This window comes from Hydractinia symbiolongicarpus, chromosome 14, assembly GCF_029227915.1.
Source record: "Hydractinia symbiolongicarpus strain clone_291-10 chromosome 14, HSymV2.1, whole genome shotgun sequence".
Taxonomy (NCBI): Eukaryota; Metazoa; Cnidaria; class Hydrozoa; order Anthoathecata; family Hydractiniidae; genus Hydractinia; species Hydractinia symbiolongicarpus.
Genome location: NC_079888.1, coordinates 6,356,845 through 6,373,460, shown reverse-complemented (window position 1 = coordinate 6,373,460; position 16,616 = coordinate 6,356,845). Strand labels below are relative to the sequence as shown.

The 16,616-nt window shown below is 34.1% G+C and overlaps 4 protein-coding genes across 4 annotated transcripts; 2 read left to right on the top strand and 2 right to left on the bottom strand.

The window, feature by feature from the left end:
- Positions 1 to 1,043: 1,043 nt before the first annotated feature.
- On the bottom strand, positions 1,044 to 3,510 carry LOC130626184 (uncharacterized). The gene is made up of 2 exons (XM_057441287.1): positions 2,729 to 3,510; positions 1,044 to 2,089 (listed from the first exon to the last, which is right to left on the bottom strand). Exons 1-2 carry the CDS (start codon positions 2,849 to 2,851, stop codon positions 1,835 to 1,837), a joined length of 378 nt encoding a protein of 125 aa, XP_057297270.1. The 5' UTR covers positions 2,852 to 3,510; the 3' UTR covers positions 1,044 to 1,834.
- A 103-nt stretch (positions 3,511 to 3,613) lies between these two features.
- LOC130626178 (uncharacterized) lies at positions 3,614 to 5,877 on the bottom strand. The gene is made up of 2 exons (XM_057441283.1): positions 5,399 to 5,877; positions 3,614 to 4,642 (listed from the first exon to the last, which is right to left on the bottom strand). Exons 1-2 carry the CDS (start codon positions 5,516 to 5,518, stop codon positions 4,088 to 4,090), a joined length of 675 nt encoding a protein of 224 aa, XP_057297266.1. The 5' UTR covers positions 5,519 to 5,877; the 3' UTR covers positions 3,614 to 4,087.
- Positions 5,878 to 13,224: 7,347 nt separating this feature from the next.
- LOC130626177 (small RNA 2'-O-methyltransferase-like) lies at positions 13,225 to 15,062 on the top strand. The gene has a single exon (XM_057441282.1). The coding sequence runs from the start codon at positions 13,760 to 13,762 to the stop codon at positions 14,936 to 14,938; it is 1,179 nt and encodes a 392-aa protein (XP_057297265.1). The 5' UTR covers positions 13,225 to 13,759; the 3' UTR covers positions 14,939 to 15,062.
- Positions 15,063 to 15,751: 689 nt separating this feature from the next.
- LOC130626181 (thioredoxin-like protein 4B) lies at positions 15,752 to 16,355 on the top strand. Its single transcript, XM_057441285.1, has one exon. It carries the CDS (start codon positions 15,874 to 15,876, stop codon positions 16,321 to 16,323), a length of 450 nt encoding a protein of 149 aa, XP_057297268.1. The 5' UTR covers positions 15,752 to 15,873; the 3' UTR covers positions 16,324 to 16,355.
- Positions 16,356 to 16,616: the final 261 nt, after the last annotated feature.

Below are 16,616 nucleotides of genomic sequence, written 5' to 3'. Positions count from 1 at the left end.
TATTTCTCTTAAGTCCCCCTCCCCCCAAACTCCTCCTCCCCCCAAACTTAGTGTATAGACCAGAAAAAGAGTAAAAGTACCTCAAACTATAAATTTTTGCAGGGTTTTTCTCAATTTTCCCAATAAGTCTTTCTTAGAAATTAGTAGAAAAAAAATATGAAAATAATATTGATTAAAATTAAATTGCTTAGCTAATACCTTGTTCAAGTGTTGTAAATATTTTTATTTGACTATGATTGATTTTCTTAAGGAAAATGTCTGCTAAATGTCATTACACCGTTTCTGTTTGTTTGTTTGTTTGTTTGTTTGTTTATTTTCTAAATACTAGTTACCGTTTTCGGTCGAGCCTTTATCTTTCTCAATGATTGGTTTATTTGAACACCAATAACTAAGTTCATTTCTTTAATTGTAGTATGCAAACTTTACAAATAGAATTAAAAAGAAGACGAAGAACGTCAGCTACGAACTCTTAATGAAGGTAAAGAAGAACGTGTCTGTGTAGTTTCCCACTACTTTAGATGATTTTGCTAGCAAAATCGCGAAGTTTTTAGATTTTGCGTGCATAAGCGTCCGCAAAACTTTTGAGAATTTAAAAACCTCTGATTTGGCGGAACTGATTATTCAACTTCTAAAATTTTACTGTTTTACAATGGAGAAAATAGTGTATTCCAAGCAATCTAAGCCATTTTCAAAAAAAAGTGGAGGAGGGCCATTTCCACCGCCCCGTTTGGTCGGCCTAACAATTTCGGCTAAAGCACATTTTGTAGGGTGGGATGAGTTGCTTTCCAATGTTAATCAAATCTTGAAAGAATCGATAACAATGTTTACATGTTGTGTCCTGTCTAAAATGTTCACCGTCTCATTTAATTTCTACTTGCTAGTGTATTTAGACATTGTGAAAAGAATTTATTAGTCAGACAAGAAAAAAATGAGACTTTAATAAGCTAATTTCTAAAAAATATTTTTTTTTTATTATTTTTTTTTTACATTCTCGACTTCAGAGCTCTTTGTGAGACTTTTGAGTTTATCTTAAAGAGCTCTGGGGTCGAGAATGTAAAAAACTTCTCCCAAGAATGAGATTTTTTTACAATTTGATTATTATAATTTTTAAGTGAGTTAACGGATGAATAAGGTTCATATGTCAACTTCTCTCATATGTGTCATTTCGTGTATACAATTTTTTTACGCAGGTCTCAGAAAGTCTTTCAAAACAAAAGTCGATAACATGTTTGAAATCGTTTCATAGTTGCATACGTGCATTCTACTGAATTCATTGCAATGTTTCGTGGAGGACAGACCAGCTGAGGCATTTAATTGGAAAATTGCTCATTAGGTAGAGCGTTCAATTTGTGTCCAAGAGGTCTTGGAGAGGTTTCTGTGGTTACAGGGGAGCTGTAAAAGGCACTTGAACCGCCTTGTTTGTCCATGGCAATAACAAATTTTAATGCTCTATCACTAATACTATTTTTCGTTTCGCTTTTTGTTATTATTTCAATAATAATGCCCGTATACGTCTGTCCGTCCGTCCGTCTGTCTGTCACGCAAAATGGTAGCTTAGCCGCGACGGGCGAACCCGTGGATTTTTCCACGGGCTAACGACTAGTTATTTCAATTATTAATACTTATATTGTTTATCTATTTTAACATGTTATCTAAAAATGTAAAATGACTTAATTTGTTGACAATTTGAACCGATGATTTAAATAATTCCAAAAAGAGGGGAGCTTGCAATAGTAATGTTTAAAACACTTCTCATTATACGTTTAGGGATGCTAACAGCAACAGAAATAGTTTATAAAATGTCATATTGTATATTTTTCCTTTATAAATATAATCAATTCATTCTAGTTCCGTATCGTCTAACATTGCGCAAAACAAACCGTCCATAAGATTGATCCGAATTATACCTTCTTGGATAATTAATTTTTTGATTTGGAAGGTACACTTTTCTTTTAATTTCTCTTTGTTTCATTTTTGTGTTGTCATATTTACCATTGAAGCCATCTTTCTGATTTGCATCTGTACCACGGGCAAGTAGTTTGGCGCATACAAGTGGGTTGACGATGCAAAATTTCCTAATCTTTGCTTTCTAAAAAAAGCAGAAAAAGACATGGTTAGTGTTCAAATTGCGATTTTTTTATATCCACGATCAATCACATTCCTAGGGTATTTTGTCTTTTTGATCGGCTCAGGAGCCAAGGGACTCTAGCATCTGGATAATATTTAAAAAGAAACTTCGCAATAATTTTCTTGTAAATATTTTTTAACTTTAGCGCAAGGATATTTTTGGAAAACACTACTTGTTAGCTTTGGGGAAAATCCACGGGAATATTCCTGCCGCAGCTCGCAGCTGCCATTTTGACTTACTCACGGCAGCCAGTGGACGCCCTTCCCTTGTATATGTTACATTTCTCGTGCTCGTACCACAATTTATCACGCAGAGAAAGACAACGGTATGATTAATGTGGAGACATAGATAAGTATATTAAGGTCATTTTTAATGAGACGGCTTAAATCGATTTATTCGAAAGCTTTAATATTCTGTTGCGTTATTTTCTTCGCACAAATCCACAACGACTTTGTGCATATCTTTTAAAGAATTAGAACGGATAAGGTAGCAATTATTTGACATCAAATTTAAAAGTCTACAGTGAAAACCAAATGTTACCTGCAAGGTAAATACTATAAAAAAGACTTTCCAAACATATGTAAATATATTGGTACTCACTCCCTCCTCTGCTTTTCCTTCTCCCACCTTCGGAATTAAGAAGGTATGACTTCCACTCGCCAAGGAGGAGACCAGCGTGAAACATAAACAAGAGCATATAGCTAGCTGTATACTTCCTTTCATTGTCCAATAAACTTTTCTTGGTAAAATGATTTCTTGTAATAAATTTCTGCTTATTATATATATATTTAAAAACAGTGGATAATATAAACCATTTCCTGAAAACCACTTTTCTCGAGTTGTGGCTTTTTTCACTCCGCAGTTCAATCAATTTTTACATTCGTGTAGTATTTATCAAGTGCATTAAGTGTGATAATGATGCAATGTAAAGTACAGCTGTAAACGATGGCGACAGAAACAGCTGCTCCAACTTTAAAGTCGTACCTCTAGAAATACGCTCTTCCTTAATGACTCGTCCTAAACAAATTTCGCAATGTATACTCATATAAAAAACTGTGGTATAAATGTAACTGCAAGATTGTTTATGTTGGTGTTTAAAAATTAACATAACATTGTGTTCGCGCCATTGTGACAAGCTGGAAGTTATTGCGTGGAAGAACAAAGCACGGAAGTGAACTATGTTGTAATTATTTCCTAATTATTCAATCTATATTTATATATACTTTCTTATATTGCAGCTGTTCTAACCAACAAATATTTCGCCATGATTAACCCGCTAGAATGTGTACATTTTAGTCGAAGATAATTTCATTGGTCAATTTTCAAAAGGCTATTTTGTCGCCTGTGCTGTGCAGAACAAAAAAAGGAAGTTCTTTTTACAAATGATGGTTTTATAAAACTTTATTGAAAATAACCGCATTGGTGTTAAAGAGAGTAGGAATAAAAATACTTTTTCGTCAAAATGCTTTATTTTACTTTCAATGAAAAAACACTGGTAATTTCCTGTTTTTTTAATTTAAATTTAGGAAGGATGGAAAGAATAAATAAGCTCCTATGTTGTAAAAAGTAAAAACAATTCCAGTGAAGTGTACAGTCGACCGACACAATGATAACAAAACAGGAGTCGTAGACTTTTATTTTTCATGCGCGCTACATATTCTTTTTGTCGCCCCCTTAAATAAGTTAACAAGGAGAAAGTATTCCCACAACACAACGAGCTCTACCCAAACGAAGAACAGAATAATTCAAGCACATAACACTGTCGCCCTGTACACATAACTTAATGTTGTCAATGAACCTCGCCCCAAGGGACATTTGGTATCTTTCTGACATTCAGGACGGCGATGTGTCAAAAAGATACAAGATACCCTGGTGTCGAGATTGGTTGTCAATATAGATTTACAGTTTACAGAGTTCTTAAGAAAAAAAAATTGCAGTACACGTCTCTTGGTATTGTGGTCAGTATTTGATGTGCTCAGACATTTTCTTTTCAGCTGGTTCTTCTACATCTTCTAATGGTTGCAAATAAACTCTCTTTTTTGCTGAGTCAGGGTTTACCTTATTCTCCGACAATGTGACAGTATGTCCTTTCCCAGTCCTCCCATTGTTTTTACTATGTGATGTTGCTTGCTTATCTTTAGCATCTTTCGATTGATTCTTTTTGTTATTTGCACCACCGTTGCTGTTTTCTTGAGGCGCTCCAAATATATCTTGTTTGTCCAAATCATCAGACTTTACCAAAGGTGGTGTAACATTAGCTGTAAAAAGTTTTGTATCGTCAACTAAATTTCCGGATGTATTTTTTGTAATATTGGGATTATTTTCATTTGGTAATTCAGATATCTTTTTATTTTCTGTTAAAGTTGTATCTTCTTCTTCTTCACTAGAATCGCTATCATCAATCGTATCCGTTTTATCGCCACTGTCTTGTTGATTCAAATGTCTATTAATTTCTGATAATATTGTTTGGCAAAGGCTGGGGTATTGTTGACATATCGAGCCCGACTTTTCATTCTAAAAAATATAACCAGATTATTTAGTTCTTACAAAGTATAGCTACGATAACTTTTTGGCAAACTAGGTATGAGTCTTAAAACATTCGTTTGAATGAATTGAAAAAAGCTTGAATTTTATAAGGAATTTGAGAAAGGCAAACCAAAAATTGTTTGAGAACGAAATGTTCCGGTTATGAGAGGCCTAGGTCAGATGTTTTTGTTGATTGATTATTATTATGAGGAAGTTTTTGAGTTTGACCTATCGCTCTTCGAATGCTAGATCCATTTTTACGATTTTTGCAAAATTTTAATACTCTCGTAAAAATGACTGCGACAAAGGTAGGTAGACATTTTTGAAAGAAAAACCGGTACCCAAGCATGGATGTATAACTTTTCCCATGAAATATTTATCAAATATGCACGTTGTTTCTTGAATAAAACTAAAACTTTGAGGATGAGGCGTTTCAACATGACTCGACAACTGTTCAAAAGGCAATGACAAACACTTGCCCACCCAAACATTTTGCCATTTTTTTGTGTGTTGAATTTTAAAAATGTCTTTACTCCATGGTACCCTTAAGGAAAGACACTAACATTTGCGCCCAGCCCACTTCCCTCCGAAACGGTTTTTGCTGCGCGGCTGGGTAACGTTCTTATTCACAAACAATTGGTTTCTTTCTCTCCAAAATGCTGTATGGAAAGATATTCTACGCTCAGCCGGCAAGAATTGTGTCTTAACACGGCGAGAAAGCAGTAGAACTTTATGAGAACTCACCGATCTTTGTCTTTTGAATCTCTCACCTAAACTTCTTTGAAGAAATGACGGAGTGATTACGTCAGCTAACTGAAATATCACCAACGTTACCAATAAAACGTTTATGGAGAAATACGACATGTTTTAAAGAAAACGAGCTCTTGTTACAAGGAAACAATTTTATAAATGTGTTGGTATGTCGTTTGCCCTTCAGCATTTCAAAGAAGTTAGCCATGCATTACAAATGATCAAAAGACACATCTTGTTATTATATGTATGACGTGGCATAATACTCAATTTCTTACTTACATTTTCTGCACAAACACAAACACTTCCGCACACAAAGAGACAATTCTGAGTTCAAGGCAGGGAGGTTGTTCGTGCGTCGTCAACGCTATAGTTTTTTATCTCAAGACAAAGTGTGTTGTTATAAACTACGCACTGTCTCAAGGGTTTCTTGGTCCACGGGCCGTATAATTAATCAAAAACGCCCTGGGCATGAAGTTGTACGCATGGTTATTGAAATTAAGCTTCGGATGTGTGAATGAAACTTATTTTAGTCGGGAATGTATAAATATGCGTGAAATAAAACTTATTTAACTATATGGAGGGTGGTTTATGAACCAATGAGGCAGACCTCCAAATTTTTGTCGCAAACTCACAAGGATTTTTAACCTCAAATTTCTTCGCGTTTTAATTTAATAGAAAGGTTATAATTCATGGCAACCTCGTCCCCAGGGCATCTTGTATCTTTTCTGACCCCGGGACGGCGATACGAACATGTTCAAAAAGAAAACACGCAAGAAAGGAAAACAACATAGAATTCTCAACTAATCAACAGGCTCTTTCATGCTTGTAGTGATATTCGAACGAGACGGCTCTAGAATATCACATAGGCGTAGAAGAGGCTTTGGGACAGGGCTGGGGTAAAATTGCTACTACTGGAAAAATCCGCAAAAAATTATTTCGAAAAATAAGGCATTTTAGGACAACTCATTCGTAAAAATAAGTTCCGCAAATGTATTGTTCCCTTATAGTACCTTGCTTTTTTGAAAAAGGGATATGTGCTGCAGCTTCCCCATGCCCCGGTCCTGCTTTCGCCGTCCTGTGCCCCCTCCCCATCCCTAGGACTTGTTAATTAACACACAGAGGGACAAATCCCCAATGGCCACAGGGGAATTCTCTCAGCGCACAGAACAGACAGTCAGTGCAGCAGACACACATGTGGTTTTAGTTGTTGTTTTCTTTTTGTGACTTGTCCCATCTTTCGTGCATGCAGTCTGTGTTTTAAAAATCCTGTATACTGCTAAAGTTAAAATGGCAGACCTACGTAACAACCAGTGATTGCTCACATGTGCGAGCACAAATCCAAACATTGTTGCACAATGTCAGGAGCAAAATTCATATAAAATTGTCTATGTACTCAGCAGGCACTTTTAGGTCATTCCTTATTATTTTGGTTGGAGCTGAGTAGGTATTTCTTAGTTTTTTATCCTCTAGGTACTTGGAAAATGATTTTTTCCAGGAAAGAAAATGCAGAAACAACCCTAAAAAATATTGCAGCATGGCTGTAGTCAGTCAGGTAAATCCTCCTAATTAAGATCATACCAGCTTAATAAGGATTTCAACTTAGTTTGGATGTATGATACAGTCTAATAGATAGATGGATACATGTGCATATTTTACATGGCTTGCGTCACAAATATCAAGGGATATACCATTATTATTTCAAGGAGGGGCCATGGCTTAGATGGAGAGTCCTAGAGTATTTAATGCTCATTTTGAGCTACTTAGACTTAATTAGGGCCTACACTCTACTAGACAACTCACAGCAACATCCAACGACCCAGACAGTGTGCCATTTTCCCAATTTCCCTCACATGGCTTGGGTAACCTAGGGCTATAGTAACATTCACTCGTCCATGTTGAATCGCTGTCAAGAGGAATGGAACTCTGGTCTCTCGCACAGAGTACGAGAGCTATAACCACTAATGTAATCTGAGAAATCAGGAAAAAATCTTTTCTACTTTCTAATCTAGATGTATATGTCACCTAAGTTAAGCTGTATGATACAGCTTATTAGGGAGATCTCCAAATTAAGCTATACAGGTTAATTAAGAGGATTAAGAAATTTTCCCCGACTGATAGTTTAGTGTTTTCTTAGATAAAAATCTATTATCGAAACAACATAGTATATTCCGTCTTAATTATATAAACAAACAGCTCTAGTGACTGTTTGGCTCGCTTTATGGTTTTGACTATAAGCCATCCCTTAAAAAAGCAAAAATGAATTGGCTGAAAATGATTCTTCTTAATAAAACAAAGTTGTGTCGTAAGTTTCAAGTTCTAAGGATAATCCTAACACGAGTTATTAACTTTTCCCCATTATAAGGATTTCATAGAGATTTTTAGGGATAGCTTCAAGTAATGGCCAATATGAGGCTTCTGAAAGGTATGGGACCTATACATTTGGCATGCAGGTGTCTAATAGATAAATATTAAAACTCAATAAGTTTTATAGCCATATAACATAGCAATAGGGAGTTATTAAGAAGAACCGTTAGGGGGTGGACGGAATCCGCCAACCCCCCCCCCCCCCCCCCCCTGAACGAATAGGGTTAATGTATATTTAGTGTAAACACCGGTTTCCATCCAAATATTGAAGTTGTCAGGTAACTCACTGAGGCATCCAAGAGCAATTATTAGCACGTCAGTATCTATCGTTTTTATCACAACGTTTGCAGGTGGTTGAATCAAAGATATTGGTACAAAATTCTGACTTCTTCATGAGTTAAAAACAATCTAACAATCTCGCTTTTGACCACGATCTCTCCTTCAACTCTAAACATCATGTATCATTGCAATTTATTGTGACTGTTTTGTTTCCAAGTACTTTTGAATGCATGTTGTTTTCCCAAAAGAAGGCTAAGAACTCTACCAATGTTGCTTTAAAGTGATCATTTCTAAATGCATTCAACCAGTTTGAAGGTTTTTTTGATCAGGTCCAGTTATGTGATAAGCTCCTTGTCTCTCAGTACATCGCAAATCGCTTTTACAATCCTTGATACTCAGGTGCACCATTTTGTCTAAAAAAAATGTATGAGGTTTCTCTTGGTAGCACAAACGCGTTTCAAAATAAATGTTGACAGAGCTCCAAATGTTGCTCAAACGTCAACAAACAGATGTAAAAGAACAGTGCATCAATTATGTTAACATTGTCACGATTTGGACCATCAGTTTTTACTTTCTCTTCTAACTCATTCAATAATTTGACTTCAGGGGTCTTTTGCATTTTGTCATCAACATCAGGCCTCGTCAGGAAGAAAAATGCTGGCGTGCGAGCTTTGCACGCCATGATACTTTTCAATCATTTTGAGGCGTGCGATGTTCGCACGGCATAATTTTTAATGGTGTGCGATGGCGTGTGCTCATTATTGTTCCATTTTTTTCCTCAAGTAATCATAGAACTCGCATACAGCAACACTAATTTTGCCATGTTTTAAAGCAGGTAATTTGTTGCGAAGAAACTGAAATGTGCGATGCTTTCATTGTTTATTATTTTTTTAAAAAAAAAATTATACGTTAAATAGTATTTTTTTTAACTCAAACAAAGAAAGGGCTGCATGCGAAAAATACTAGACGCCAACTTTGTAATCGTAAAAGTAGTTACGTGGTTAAACAAAAGACTAAAATTTTTATGACGATTTATAACAAAATTATTTTCTTTAGCTAAAATAAACAAGACAGAAAATTTTCCTCGTAACACCCTCCTCCGTTATAAATAACTTCCAAAACAACATCAGCACACTCTGTATAATTTTCAAAACAACACAAGAAAAGTCTTTCTGCATGTGGCAATTGATCACCATAACTATAATTAGATATCATGCTGACTCTGTGCTTGCGAAAGAACATGCTGGAAGTGATTTCACGTAACTAAAGTAGCAAAAGTATTTAAAGAAGTAGACAGAAAAGTTGAACTTTAAAATTTATTTTTTAATATTTTTTTAATTTAAAAAGAGCAACTGAATTAAAAAAAATTTTTTTCTTTAATATAACTCCTGAGTAACATGATATATTTTTTTAAAGATTTACTCGCAAGTAGTTTAATTATTGCGTACTCTCGTTATTAAGAAGATTACTCTTATTGTACTCGCATTGTACTCTCACTCTGAATTATTTTACTCGCATTTATTTGTACTCGTACTCTCGAAGATGTGTAGCTTTACTCGCAAGTCACCTTAAAAATAAATAATTTATAACTTATTCGTTGTCCGAAAAAAAGTTATTACCTTTATTGAACTAAATATTATTTATTTTTGTGCGCGATTAGCGCACGCCTGAGGTATTTAGTGTTATTTTTTGACGTGCGAAGATCGCACGAGAGCATTCAAACATGGCGTGTGTGGGCGTGTGCGCGTGCGATCGCACGCCATATTCCTGACGAGGCCTGAACATGTACAAGAGATAAAGGGACTTGTGTTGGAGGATACTTCAGTATCTCTGCCATATCAATTTTCCTATGCAGGGAATGGTACAAGATGCTACCAAACAAATCTCTCATCATCGTTACAGCAACCACTTTGTTGTCAGCAGCTTTAATATTATACTTCGTTTTTCCAGTTTCAAATGCGTGTAATGTTTGTCTTCGTATAGGTTTTTCGAATCTTGCTTTAAAACAATCGTTAAGAAATTTGTCACATGGTTTGCTTCCAACACTAACGATGTTGAGAAAAACTTTGTTGTGTCTGGGGAGGCTGCTTTTCTTGATGCTATATTGAATAGATGTTCTTTCTCAATGGCATTGTTAAATGGATTCATCGTTTCCTTGACCATATTTATAACTTGATGTAAATATGTAAAATTTTATTGCATTCTGCTAGCCTTTAAATCTTGACAGAAGCATTCCTGTTTTGTCATCCCCAAATTTTCAAACACGTGACACAATACTTGTTCGAATAGAATGACTTTGTGCTCATCATTGAAAGCATCATTTGTTAAAGCTGATATACCTTTTCGCTGACATACAGCATCTGAATTTATCCTCTGTCTGTCAAGTTGATTGATAATCTTGAGAATGACTTTTCGGTTCTTCGCAGTGAAAATAATCCTGTTTAAAATTCAGTGTAAACCTCGGGATGAGAGTCCTTTAGTTTAAGAAAATTATCAGGATAACGGACAATCCAACAAGCGTAATTTGGATGGTTCATGCTAAAAAATAGTTTGTGACTTTAGGCAAGCAGCACACATACGGATCAAAGTTTCCATCCCTCAAGCTTCTACTGAAATCAGGGCAAAGTTGAATCATGTCAACGTACCCCATCCAATATTATGCTATTGCACCATGATGTTCTTTCTCTGTATCTTGCCTAAATTGACTGTATTCACGCAAGACATTGTTGACTTCTTTGGATACTTCATGTCAATTATGTAAGCTCAAGGATTCTTAGCATTCTATAAACTTGGTTTTGTCCTGGATATCTTCTCTTAATTGATTTTCCTCTCTTTCTTAAAGAAAGTATTGGAAATCTCCATTGCAAGAGCTAGTATTTGGTGACATCTTTTACTTCTCTTTTTACTAGCAAAGTGTTACTTTACACTTTGCTAGTAAAAATGACCCAAGAGAACCTTTTTCAATCACACCAACTTCATTTAGGATATGCAGACCATCAGATTCAGCAATGTACTTGCCAAATGCATCTGTAAATGGAATGCACCTAGAGCCACAAATATATTGTCAAACTTTGGAGATTCTTCTCTTGAAGTTACATAACCACTTTGGCAATCGCAAGATCATATGTTACTGAAAGGTTTTTTTTACCACATTCATTCGCAATCACCTTGTTTCTGCTACTACAGTTATAGGAGTTGCCAGGTACCAAACCTTTTGCAGATTGTTGGTATTTGGAAAAATTATAGAATTCCAGCCAACGGATGGAAAATAAAAATTCCTTATCCACAAGGTATCGTACATGCATGCTTTCTAGTGGAAGCATTACTCTTGTTAACATCTTATGTTTTTTTCTGTATGGCTCTATGCCTAATCTTACAGCCAGGTTTCGTGTTGTATTTGGACAAAAATGTTCTATTCTATTTAAAAAAAATCTAAAAATAAGAAGGCCATGAACACATTGGAAATAAGACAAACGTTCTGATATTCCTGCGCATTACAAAATATCCTAACAGGAGATATTAAAACATATTTAGTAACTGTAAGGTGCAAATAATGTTATATAAAAAGATTACTGTGGTCTGACATGATCAAGAGACCGTAATTTTCGGTTTGCTTTTTGCCAAATCACATTTGTGTGAACAATGGAATAGTCTTACACAATTTGTGAGTTTATATATACCTTATGAAGTCTAATTTCAGTCCTTGTTCAGATTTTTGTCTGACCTGCTGATTTTTTTGGTAAATTCGACCATTTATGTATTGCATAGTTAGTATAGAACACAAATATTGAGCTTGGGCTTTGCAGACAGTGGGTTTTTTCACCCGCAAACGCTGTTTAAAATGGGGATATGAATTAAGGTCCTAAATATGGTCTTTGACGGGGATTTGACCCAGTCTTAAGACCCTATTTTTCAGTAAGCTTTATCATTTTTCAGATTCTCTCATATAATGACACAGATTACCAACTTTTAAGCTTTAGAATTATGGGACCAATCTATTTGGAGGGTCAAACCTTTTGTAGAAAATGGGACCTAAAGTTCTGTTATGAGCTACTACATTACGAGAGCTGTAAAATTGATAATAACCATAGATAGTGAAACGATGTACACATATATTTATTACATCCACCAGTTATAATGCTACACTATAAAGAAACAAATATTAAACATAATGATCAACACTAACAAGAGCCACTGAAATTATTTCTAAAGCCTATTAAAATGGTTGCAATATTTGGCAACAGTGGCTGCTTTAAACATTGCAATGTACCTTTTTCTATACCGTATTTTCCGGTATATAACCCACACATCGTATAACCCGCAGCTCAGCTTTTTTAGGAAGTTATAAACTAGATGCTATCAGATAGCCCGCACCTTTGTATAACCGGCATCAAATTTCGATGATGTGTTTTACTTACCCGCACCTTTGTATAACCTGCATCAAGGTAAGAAAAAAATTCAGCGTATTTTTACTTCCCTAATCATTTTATAAACATGTGCGTGTGTTCTGTTTTTTTTTATGAGGAAAACGAGGGGGACGCTTAAACTCATGAACCCCAAGCACGAGAACCGAGTGTCTGAACTAGCGACTCTCTCAATCTTAACTTCCTTGTCTCGATTGCCGAAATAATAATGAATTAAAATTAATTTGACAATGCTGTTTTCCTTTTATTTGTAAACATTAGTTTTAGCCAATAATAACTCTTGCTTCCTGCGATTAAACAAACAAACAAATAAAAAATAAAAGAGCCCATGATATCAGGTTATAAATCTAAAGTAAAATCTCTGTTTTTTATGTGTATTTTTTTCGCATGAAAATAAACAACATAATAATTATCACGGATTGTCTATAACAGCGATGTACGGAACGTTCTTTTCTAATGTTTATAGAATTTTGTTATCTATTTATATCTCAGCAATCACAGTGTGCATGATAAAATAATGGCAGCAATGAGGAGGAGATAGTTGCGTGTGTCTTATCAATTGTATTTTATATTTATTTTTGATATTTTCAGTGGCCACCTGTTGCTCGAAGGTAGCGAAGATAAAAAAAGAAAATTATTATCTATAGTTTAATTTTAACATTTTTCAATATTTTTAACAGGAATTAATAATTAAGTCTTACGTGTCAATTAAACCTAAAACAGATACCTGCTATATTGCTCTATTACCAGAAGCAAATCATTTCAATGTGCTCCATGTTATTGCAAAGATATAAATAGATTAGAATTACATTCAACACAAAAGAAAAATGATCTCCAAAATTGTGTTTCAGAGAGATATTAGCACTGGCAAGCAATAGAAAGTAAAAGCAATTTCACTGTGTGAAAAAAATTAAATCACGTAGTTGAAGTAAGATTACGTAGATATAGGATCGCGCATGCAGTTACATTAATGTACGCATTTTATCCCGGTAGTATTTTCTATGTATAAACTTTCACAATAAATGACAGAAAATTTAAAACTTATCACATAACCTGCACCACATTATATAATGGAAGTCGTAAAAATAAACTTATAACCCGCGGGTTATATACCGGAAAATACGGTAGTCAAATAATACAAGTTTATTAATGTATCGTCTTCACTTTGCTTAGATAAGAGATATAATACATCTTGATAGTATCACTGTGAAAGATAAACAAACGCAAGGAACTATATAGGTTTTTGTTGTTCTTGTTTTTAATCTTTTCATTCATACAAATGTAGATGCTTCAGTTAACGGAAGATTTATCAGCTATGTGCAAACAGGAAACAGACAAGGATGAAGAAGGAGAGAGTGGATTATTTGATCCACCTTTATATAAACAAAGATATTATGCTGTTGCAAAAGTCATTAATCAACATAAGGCATGTTCTGTTGTGGATATGGGCTGCTCTGAAGGTCAATTTTTACGAAAAGTCAAAGACTTATGTCCTTCTGTCACGGAAATTATTGGTGTTGATGTAGATAAGAATATTCTTGAACGAAACAAGTTTCATTTAAAACCTTTGACTGCTGAATTTATCCAGAGAAGGCCTTCTCCACTGAAGATAAGCATGTTTTGCGGCTCAATAGCGTCCCCAGATTTAACGTTTAAAGGTGTTGATGTGATTACAGGAATTGAAGTTATTGAGCATCTCTATGAAGAAGTGCTGCAGCTTGTCCCAGAATCCTTGTTTGGTATACTTCAACCCAAAGTTGTTGTTTTAACCACACCAAATAGTGAATATAATGTATTATTTGAAAACTTCTCTGGGATGAGACATTGGGATCATAAATTTGAATGGACTCGAAAAGAGTTCCAAAGTTGGTGTGAAAGCATTACTAGACAGTATCATTACGATGTTGAATTTTCTGGCATTGGTGATTCTCCAGCTGGATCAAATGTAGGGTTTTGCTCTCAAATGGCAGTGTTTACACAAAGATATAATGTTGAAACAAAGAGGAGATGTACTGAAAAAGTTAAGGATGGTGTGTCTGAGAACAAAGTGTTAGATGTTAAACATATGAAATATGAATTAATAAAAGAGGTCTGTTACCCATATGACGATGTTAATGAAAACCGAACAGAAAAAGTTCTAAATGAGCTAAAATATATTATAAATCAATATTATTCAGATATCCCTGATGATGTTAGTAATCGTTATACCAACAGTGTTCCAATTAAACATTTACTCAGTTATCAGTCTTTACTGAAGTTCAAATGTGGACAGGAGGATATTTTGTATTTAATTAAAACAGAACCTGAAAAATTTTCTTTATCTGCAGATGGAGAAGTTTTAATGGTGGTTTTAAATACAGTTAGTTCTGACGATGAATCTTTATTGTCAGATTTCAACGAAGAAGCAGAAGATGTGATTGGCTATAATTATACTTCTAATGTGACCGAAGAAAGTTGGGAATAATATATATTTTTTGTTGGCTTATGTTTAATTTCTTGGATAGTGTTTATTTATGACTAGAAGATGTTGTTACACCTTTTCTTCATTACAGGAAAATATTGATGGAAATAACGGTCAGGTAGTTGGATATGACTGATCATTTTTGCTCATTGATCTAAAATATTAAAGCTGAAATTAAAGAAAATGTCTAAACGAAATATATAGTCAAAAAGTAGACTTTGTGTTACATTATTTTTAAAATAAAATAAATAAAGTATATAGGTAACATTTAATTTCTCAGAATTTTTTAGCTTGCTTTAGCAACTACTCTCTCACCACAATGCAGAAAATTTCTTGCATAGTAATGTTTCATGGTGAAGCTTCATTGTGAATTCTTAAGTCACCAGAAGATTTTAAGCCGTATAATTTTCTGTCTTCAGTTTCCCATATAGCTGATAATTAGATATTGAATTACCTTTCAATATCGAGACATGACAGGAACTTGATGCTCAATAAAAGAGTATGCATAGATCTGATTTATTGAAAACCAGAAAAATGAAAAGAAAATTCAGTTTCCACTTTGGCATTTTTGTTAAGTTGAAACTGTGTTTATATTTTATGAAGACAATGCATTGAATTGGTGTTTGTTGTGTTTAATTTCACCTTTTTGTGGAAAGTCAAAATTTATAGAATACTAAAACTATAATTAAATAATAGGAGTTACACATATTTTTTTGTGTTTTGTTGATATCGTTATCATAGCGTAAGAACTGTTCAAAATATTTTGACATCTCTAACCTAGTGAAAATTATAGTTTGGTTTATTATTATGTTGATCTGTAGTTTTATTGGATTTTATTTATAAGTAGAAGTTTTTTTAAAATCCTACTTCGTATGTTTTAGAAATATATAATAGAAGAAATTCCATGAAATACTAAACAAAGGTTATGAAAGTTAAGTATGAGTTTTGTTTTACAAACACTCAATCAAAAATCAGAAGTTGACAATGTTATCAAAAGTGTAGCTGAAAAAGTGCTTGTGTTAAGGTTTGGTCGTGAAAATGATCCTGGTTGTTTACAGTGTGATGATATTTTGGCGAAAACTGCTCAAAAATTAAGAAATATGGCGGAAATATACTTAGTTGATGTAGATAAAGTTCCTGTGTATACACAATACTTCGATGTGTCGCTTATTCCTGCCACAGTGTTCTTTTTTAATGGCCAACACATGAAAGTTGACAATGGAACACAAGATCACACCAAATTTATTGGACCATTTGCTACAAAACAAGATTTTATTGATTTGGTGGAAGTGATATATCGTGGTGCAATGAAGGGAAAACTTATTGTGGCATCACCTATCGATCCTAAAAATGTTCCTAAATATAATTTAATATACAATGATATTTGAGTACAGTAAATACGTGATTAAATATTTATCAATAGACATTTTTAATCCCTTCCAGTAATTCCATTCAAACCTAAGGCCTATAGGAGGGATATACAAGTTACTTTTTTGTGTTTCCATAGTGTTATTAAAGAACACTATTACCAATTAAACCTCAAAATCATAATTTTCTGCAGTAATTTTTGTTGATTTTAAAATTTGTGTTTTTATTTCTGTTTTTGGTACTTGCTTGATCACAATTTTAGTATTTTGAATAATATTTTTTAGACCCAGTCCACTAACCTTTCACACTACAT

Coding starts and splice junctions, on each gene's coding strand:
- LOC130626184 (XM_057441287.1), bottom strand. CDS start 2,851: ATGAAAGGAAGTATACAGCTAGCTATATGCTCTTGTTTATGTTTCACG. Junction 2,090..2,728: donor AAGGAAAAGCAGAGGAGGGA/GTGAGTACCAAT, acceptor TGCTTTTTTTAG/AAAGCAAAGATTAGGAAATT.
- LOC130626178 (XM_057441283.1), bottom strand. CDS start 5,518: ATGTCGTATTTCTCCATAAACGTTTTATTGGTAACGTTGGTGATATTT. Junction 4,643..5,398: donor GATTCAAAAGACAAAGATCG/GTGAGTTCTCAT, acceptor TATATTTTTTAG/AATGAAAAGTCGGGCTCGAT.
- LOC130626177 (XM_057441282.1), top strand. CDS start 13,760: ATGCTTCAGTTAACGGAAGATTTATCAGCTATGTGCAAACAGGAAACA.
- LOC130626181 (XM_057441285.1), top strand. CDS start 15,874: ATGAGTTTTGTTTTACAAACACTCAATCAAAAATCAGAAGTTGACAAT.